At 37.2% G+C, this 8,861-nt stretch overlaps 1 protein-coding gene across 2 annotated transcripts; it reads right to left on the bottom strand.

The window, feature by feature from the left end:
* Positions 1 to 1,563: 1,563 nt before the first annotated feature.
* Positions 1,564 to 7,400, bottom strand: LOC139150505 (protein shisa-4-like). Of its 2 annotated transcripts, XM_070722925.1 has the most exons (5): positions 7,242 to 7,400; positions 5,799 to 5,994; positions 5,267 to 5,388; positions 2,441 to 2,663; positions 1,564 to 2,380 (listed from the first exon to the last, which is right to left on the bottom strand). In XM_070722925.1, exons 1-5 carry the CDS (start codon positions 7,393 to 7,395, stop codon positions 2,344 to 2,346), a joined length of 732 nt encoding a protein of 243 aa, XP_070579026.1. In that variant the 5' UTR covers positions 7,396 to 7,400; the 3' UTR covers positions 1,564 to 2,343. The 2 variants fall into 2 exon arrangements, with proteins under 2 accessions (XP_070579026.1, XP_070579025.1); XM_070722924.1 differs by having other exon boundaries at positions 1,564 to 2,663.
* Positions 7,401 to 8,861: the final 1,461 nt, after the last annotated feature.

The following is an 8,861-nucleotide window of genomic DNA, read 5'->3' as shown; positions in this document are numbered from 1 at the left end:
CTGTAGAAATCGGCTGTACGTCTGTGTACATTAATAACTGGAAACGAGAAAATCCAACAATCTCGTAGGCTATGTGTCACCTTTATGTAGACAATGATGATTTCATTCCTGCATCTAAACCGTAAACGAAATAAAATTTCAACATCTATAAATGTTCGCATTTAATTTAAATGAACTCAAACTAGCTTAGTTAGTAAGGAATTGGGTTGTGTTTTGGGAATTATGTACAGTAATTTGTTCTTCTAGCAGTCCAACCTATTTGTCCAGCACTGGTTCTACTGCTATTCGCTTATATCATAATCTACTAACTTTGCTACATGTCACGAATCGTCCATACAATCTGCACCTCTTCTCCGTTTATGACTTGTCTATCGTTGCTACTCTTCAAAACGATTTTCACTTCTAGTTTGTGCCTGCGCCTACTTTGACTGCTCTTCTTGACTGCTCTTCTTAGGGTCTTTGCTTCTCCATTCGATAGTTATTGCCAAAGCTTCTTTTATAAAACATATTTAACCGATTTACTTATCAACGACTGAAAACTTTCCCCCATTTTTCTTCAAAATTCCCCGCTCGTTATATAACTGAAGTTTGGTTTGTAGATGCACAGGTGCGACATCTAGCACTAGTTTTTTAAACGATTATGAAATTCGCCAATATTAATTTTACATAAGATTTCTCTAATTTGGTCAAAACATCTATTTCTCTTAAACTACTGGCCCAATAAACTTCAAATTTGGTGTGTAGGTTTGCAGAATGACTATGTTCTGACAAGGATAAACAATCGGAAATTTGTTATGTTTTAGATTAACTTTCTCATTCTTGATAACTCTTATCATTCTCCGAAACCGTTTTTCAATACAAAGTTTGATTCGTAGGTTCCATGGGATAACTTGACTAGATTGTGTCTCGCAAAATGATGACATTTGCACGCTAAAATTTTAAGATTGGGCATTTTTTGTCAATTAATGACGGGCAAATTTATATTTTATCTTAGCGATGAATCAGAAAAATACCTGCGCGACCAGGCAGAGTGTGAGAATCGTTTGTTTGCGGGTTTTCCTGTGAGACGGGCACAGTAGTCGTCCATGGAGGAGAGTAGTGAGCTTTCGTTATGAGGAGATAGATGTGGAGAGTCCTCGCGTTGAGATGGGGAGGGAAGCTGATATGGAGAGCCTTTCCCTCAAAAGACAGGGGAGAGCCTTTCCCTCAAAAGACAGGGGAGGGAAGCTGGAGAGCAGTTGCCAACAGATGTCACTTTCCCGTAAAAAGCTGATATGGAGAGCCTTTCCCTCAAAAGACAGGGGAGAGCCTTTCCCTCAAAAGACAGGGGAGGGAAGCTGGAGAGCAGTTGCCAACAGATGTCACTTTCCCGTAAAAAGTTGAGTTTATTCTAAATATCTGAAAACAGCTGATTTACTTTCAATACTTTAAGAAATCGGCAAAGTTGCTGCCCTAACTCAAGAGCATTTTAAGTTCTTTGTTGACAGACGAAGATTATACGTTTACAGCTTTGATAAGATATTAAGATGAGCTGTTAAATTACAACCATTTTTCACATTATCCTTCTTATGGACATTGACGGTCACTTATTTTATTTCATTTTATTTTATTTTATTTGATACACAGATCAACGGGCAAACCCATTAACAGATCTGCGAAACAAAAAAGTCACACCATCACAAGACAAATGTACAAGACAACCATAAAAGTAACACGATACATTAAATTGAAAAAAACATACACGAATCAAAAAGGAGAACTGTTAAAATGACTGGATAAAATAGTTTTAAAACTACACAGCGTAGAAAAAATATCTATATTACATTTAAAAGAGATATCATTAAAAACATACATGCATCTGGACACTCGAGAATTTTCTGCAATTAACAGAACACAAGTCTGGTTTAAAAAGGGGTTTCCTGCGTAAATTTCTACTGGGGGCATAAAAGCAGATTTGATTTAGAATATCTGGAGCATCATAATGTGAATGAATTATTTTGTACAAAAAGCAAATGTCAAGGGTTAGTCTTCTATTGTGTAACTTAGGAATGTTAACGTTAGTTAACGAGAGAAGAACTGTAAGTAAAATCACAAATTAAAGTTTTGAAAGCATCACATTAAATAATTGTAAGATCCTTGTAGTATCTGAAATTAAAAATTAAGCGAATGTAGAACTTGTGCTAATACTATTGTCAATCATAGTATATTTGTGTTCATCAACTAGCTACACATTGACATTGGTAGTAGAATTGTCCTTCCAGTCGTTTAAGGGAAAATGCCAATAACCTGCTAGTAACGGTTTAGGAAAACAAAAACACTGCAACAGTTACACTGCATTGACATTCAATAGGTAGGTTTAAAAGACTGTGGGGGTGGATAAGCCGGGTCAATCCCTGCCGAAGGGTTACTGTTCATTGATCCGGGTATTGGGGGTGGGTAGGCCGGGTCAATCCCTGCCGAAGGGTTACTGTACATTGATCCGGGTACCTGGTTATCAACTGGTTGTGGTGGCGGATACTGCTGAAAACCAGTGGGATACGTGTCTTGATATGATGGTGGTGGTACTGGGTTGCTTGGCGGCATCACTGACTGAGACACAGTTGGAACAAAATTGGTTGTGTTGGTGTGTGATAATACAACTGGTGCAGCGCTGGCAGCCCCACCTGCAAAAAACAAATAAACGCTTATACTTTATTTTATTGGAGAATGATATATGATTGTATTTCAGTAATTTAAAGCTTGTATTTCTAACTCTGTGAAACTGTATAGACCAACTTGCATGTTGCACCATGATATATATTATGGTGACCATTTGCCCGACGTCGGGACTACGTTCTCCTGCTTAGAGGGCACATGGTCGACCCTAGTTCGGGCTATTATGATTTTATTACATGCCTCTCTTACATAGTTTTACTCCAATTTTTGGGTTAATTCGCAAATGACAATGTGTGCTTATTTCCATGTTAGACGAAAGTCAGTTGAAAATTGAATGATTTTTCATCATCGAACGGCGCATTGATATATTATGTAAGTCATTGTTATGGACTTATCGATTTTTGTGCCAAAATATCTAAAAACCGGATTTCCTATGTAAAATTTGAGATTTGATTATTTTTTAATCCCGAAGTTGTCAAATTTGAAAATTGATCCAGTTCACTTTTAATGATGACAATGTGGCCCATTACGTCATCAACAAGTTACATGGAATCGTGCAGGGCGCGCGACGTTCGAATACAAGGCATGTATGATTATAAATAATGCTTAAATGTCTCTTGATATTTTAGGAAAACTAATCTTACGATGTGGTTCGTTTTAGGTATATTCGTATATTCGTCATAGGTACAGAGTTCTGGTTGCTTGACTTGAAAAGGACAAATGCAGTGATTTTTATTATATTCGACGCGAACAATGGGTTGGATATGCATAACAAAGAAGTCAATTAATGTATGATGCCATGGTAAGTGACAGATTGGTCAAACTTCCAGATACAATTGTGTTTTATGGGCGTTGCTGAATGTGCAGAGACGCAGGATTGTGGCCAAGTGCGGCTAAGGGATGTCGAGCCAGAGACGCAGGTTTGTGGCCAATGCCTACATTGAGGCGAAGGGATGTCGTGCCTTCAGAGAGACTTCCATTGCAAGAAGGGTTGTCAAATTATCGGTGCTCTCAGTTAGTGTGCATCTTTGCCATGTTTACTCTAATATGATTCATTTAAAATGATAATGGCAAAATGTAGTGCAAACTTTAAATTTGATCTTGCAGAGATTCGGAAAGGATACTGTCATTGTGAGATGAAATATTTCTAAAATAACTTCCAGCGGAAGAAACATGAAAGAACATGTATAATTTAGTAGGCATTCCATATTGCGATTAATTGTGGATTTGTTAAAGGTTGCAAATTAGTAAAAATTTCAGACATAAAAAGCATGATAGGTTATTTATTACTACCCCAGGCATAACTTCAGAACAGACTAGCTGGTCGTAATTCTTTCTACGATTACATGAGTAGCTTTGTAGTCAGCAAATCCAAGAACTCTACATGTAAATACAGTTTCAGTCTCAGTCTCAGTTTCGTCAATTTAGCATTTACCGTCATTTAATATTGTAACTACTTTGATGCTACTTAATGTTGTTATTCCCGTTCATCTTGCATCAAAAAGCTGTTTTTTGTCGTTTTCTTTATAACTTATTTTTCAACATGTCAGCTTGATGTATACTATGCGTTTTTTGCTCACTTGTTCACACAAGTGAGCATATGTCGCAGCGATGTCTGTCTGTGTGTCTGTCTGTATGTCTATCTGTAGGTCCGATATCTCAAAAACGGCTGATCAGATCGGAATCGTCTGGTACATAGATTCAGATAGCACATGGCAAGAACTGATGACTAATTATACCTAATTACAAAGTTCATTAAATATACAAATGAACCCTTAATTAACTCCACACAACTAAATGCTTTACACCACAGTTAGATATCAGTCGGATCAGTACCTGCAGCAGATTTCATCACATTTGGTGCACTTATATCGGAATTATATGCCTAAATACAAAACTTCATAGAATATGCAAATGAGCTATTTATTAACTTGACACTGTCCAATGCTTCTAAGTATAATTAGATATATATCAGGTCAATATTTGTTGCGCGTATCATCAAGTTTGGTGCAGGAATTTCAGAGTTATGTCACTAATAACAAAAGTTCATTAAATATGCAAATGAGCAGATAATTGACATGACACTCACAGTATCATCATGATGTTCTGAGATTGTCATCTGTGAAAAGTTTCATGAAATTTTGTGCAGTATTTCTTGATATATGTCTACACTGTCATTACCGTCTCCATGGGGAAACCATTGCTGTATTCCTATATATTGCTATATAAAGTGGTGATACAATGACAGCAGTCAAAGAACTTTAATATTTTTATTTCAGCTAATTACATATTTGTATACTTCATGACCTTTTAGAATTAATCGACGGTGAATATTGTTCATGATGTTGATCATAATACTTTAAATGAAGTTGCAAACATGTGGCAAAGGTTCAAATTTACTCATAACTGCAATATATAATGAAACACGTGAGCATTTTCAATTCATATCTGGTTATAGAGACTATTATTAAGTGATTCATTGTGAAATAACGCTTGATGTCCATATAAGGTATGCGTTTCGTATATTGGACATTGAACCTTCATGACTACTGCTTTCATTCTGGCTTAGTGCATACTTTGGGTCGTAATAGTAAGAATAATATAATCTTACCCGTGCGAATAACTGTAGTCCTATTAGACGAACCTAATTTACAAACAAATTTTGCGATTGCTGCCACGATGATTACTATGAATACGATAACGCCGAACACAATGCCAAAAATAATGCCAACCCTGAAAAAAGAAACACAACAAAGTGATCAGAGTGTGTGTACACACTAATATTGGAAAGCAACATTAGACGATTCACTGTAGATGCATGTATGTCCACTATGAGACAGAAATAGTCACTTCACTCACGTAGATTGCTACAAACGAATGTTTCTCTCTACGGTTTGCCATAATTGAGGCTTTAATTATGGAGAAAGTTGGTTCACGTTGAGGATGCTGCATGACACTCGCTTTCCTCCCCAGTGAGATCTTTCTGACAAAATGAATGACGGAATGTGTGTGTGTGTATGTATGTACGGATGGATGGATGGATGGATGGATGGATGATGGATGTATGTATGCATGTATGTATGTATGCACTATGTATCTATGTATCTATCTAAGTATGTATCTATGTATTTCCGGACACTTACCCAAGTCTGATTGCATTATCAACGCCACCGTCGTAATCGTTTGATAGCCATTCGGTATACCCACAACAATATTTGTTGTTATAGGAGCCACAACAGTAAGTTTCGTCGTACCAATCAAATACCGTAGGACAAGTGAACCCTAAGTGATATGTTCCATAGGAATCATAGTAACTACTGCAGTATTCACCGTGAACTCCTGAAATAACAGGCAACATGTCTTGAAAGGTAGTAACTTTACAAAAACGACGAAGTCTATACAATACGTTATATTACTTTGACGTAACATTAAATAATAGAAATGTATTTTACCAAAGGTGAATAATGGAAAATGGGCCTACATCAAAAATTCTAGCTGATACTTTAATAAAAAGAGGTAATGACCTTGAAGTCACCTCTGCAAAGGTTAATACTAGTGATTTTGGCAGCCAACCCGATGAGTTTAAATAATATCACAAACTAGAGATAGGTATCTTGCCAATATTCATCTCGTTTTTGCGCCACGTTACACTTGTAGAAACGATCTTGCAATTCTTAGGTGACGTACCCGGAGTTTTAAATTCCTTAAGATACTTACATTACAGAGCCTGGCATTTCACGGTTAACTATCAATAATGCATGCCCGATCACTGATTGTTTAAATCATACACCATTCATTTAATAAATTTCATTTCCGGCAAACGCATCAAGCGAAACAGGTACACATGTCAGGTCAAGATACATTCTGGCATACTTGTCTCTGCCATTCAATGTAATTTGGTTACAATACAGTTGACGAGAGTTGGTAAGCACCTGGGTGAAAACGAAAGCTACATAATATTGGACGAGATTTTGCCACTGTCAAAACAAAACTATAGATTATCTATCAAATGATAGGAAGGACTAGTCATTGTATACGTCAGACTCTGATTCTGCCCAACGATGGCCATAGAAATCACCGCTAAATTAGTGTCCGCCATCTTGACAAAAAGATAGTTTCGAAAAGGTAAATAATCTGTAGTTAGGCCGATCACAACTATGAGCCATCATGAAGTAGCCTTCTCTTCGCCATTGACATTCAATTCACAATCAAAAGTAGTAGAATCTTGCGGTTTCAACTAATTTTTCGACAATATTAATTCGCCAACGCATGAAAGTCAAAAGTTACACAAAAACGGGATCTTTGGTGGTTCGGACAAATAACAGAACACTGTTGAAACACTGTTGGCACCTCGGGATAAACGGTACAATGTCGTGCTTAGCACGATCATGGAGGTGTACCAGCGATTACCTGGAGTCCATGGCATGATCAACCACAGAGTGTTACGTAATGTTGCTTTAAACACGTCATACTATTTCAGAAGTCTCGCCAACACACCAGGTGCGTAAATCAATGAAAACGGATCAAAGTGAAAGGTTTAAGAAATAGTTTCCAGTGGGAAATACCGATGATTTAAGGTTATTTACCTGAAATGAATAAATTGGAAATAAAGATGACGACACCAATGCCGACAGTCAACGCCATCTTGTCCTTCAACAGAATATTGACACTTTCATACCACCGATCGATACAATGCGATGAATATTCAAAACATCCGCGACACGTTGTCAACGGCGACATATAAACACTTGCGGCAGGTATATTGAGGCCCCTATACGTAGTGGGCCTTCACGAAGTATGCCCTCTATCGTCTGAGTGTAATGGTATCAGTCTTCGGGTGCAATGCAAATGTAATCGAAATTCACCCATGCTGTCAGGATTTGTAAACTTTGGCAAGCGCACAGACTGTGCCATGCCAGGCATCATTTTATGCCAATCATGATCACAGAGACTATCAACAAATTTGACAATTTGAACTTTAATACTAAAGTCAAGTTAATCACGAGTGGCACAAATGGAAAAACTAACAAAAGTATAATGGTGATGGTTTCGCACTTGTTGAAAAGCTGAACCTCATTATCACCAGACTGGCAAGTAAGAATGGGAAATTCTATTTTAACAATGTTGTAGTATATAGGAATGGCAGGAGAATAAATGCACAGAAAATAATTATCCGCTCTGCTCCAACTGCCTACAGAAAGGCCACTTCGAGACATTGCCAAAATCCATTTGTTTGCTGATCATGTAGAGGTAAGATCAAACTTTTCGTTACAACTTGTGAACGGGACTGAGAAAACGACCAGAATGTGGAAATAAAGAAATGGGACGGAAATAGCAAAGTCAAAATTGTAGGACATGCAGAAGACCAGATCATATTGTCAAATTTTCCGATTTAATAGTTTGATAAGGTAAGCTCAGAGTGGGTTCACTTTTCTTGACATTTCTCAATAACACGATTGGAACTACTTCGGGATAATTGGACGGGGAAGTAATGTCTGGTTAATCTGCAAATGTAAGCTCATCTGCTTTTCTTTTTAAGTCATACACTTGCTTTTATGAGCAATTTGCAAAATTGCAACATTCCGCTATATGGCACCTAACACTTTTGAAAAATCTGAAAAATATGCAGATCCAATTATCCCAAATTAGTTCCAATCGTGTTCAAGTAATTTGGTCAGCCACTTTAATTGAAGAGAAGTAATTTTTATTCAGTATACATGACTTTTTTACCACTGAATGAAAGTACTCCATCTTATCACTTCATGTTTTCTCCTCCAAATAAATTCTATAATTTTCTGTTTTGCTTTGATAACCATCGTATACATGATCAAATGACGCTACCTAACATAAGTTTGGAGCAGCTAGCATATTTAAGCATTACTTCCCCAGATCGAATAATTTTTTTTGAAACGCACAAAAATCCGACTTTTTTCGGCGATTTTGTGTGAAAAATGGGACGTTTACACAAATCGTCGATTTTCTCAGTTCCGATTTTTGCTATGTATGCGCACCTTCAAATGAGTGTAAGTCGGCGACGCGTGGGCGGATTTCCCCGATTCTTCGCATGCTAACACTTCATGAATAGACCTGAAAAACCGTGTCTTAGATTTTTGATAAACCCCCCTGAAGTGACGATAACTTGACAAACGTGAACAAAAGCCGATAATTTATGCGAAAATCCGACAGTTCACACTTCGAAGGCTCAC

Source organism: Ptychodera flava, chromosome 14 (assembly GCF_041260155.1).
Source record: "Ptychodera flava strain L36383 chromosome 14, AS_Pfla_20210202, whole genome shotgun sequence".
Classification (NCBI taxonomy): Eukaryota; Metazoa; Hemichordata; class Enteropneusta; family Ptychoderidae; genus Ptychodera; species Ptychodera flava.
The sequence above is the reverse complement of the archived record's forward strand: the minus strand, read 5'-3'. Positions and strand labels throughout refer to the sequence as shown.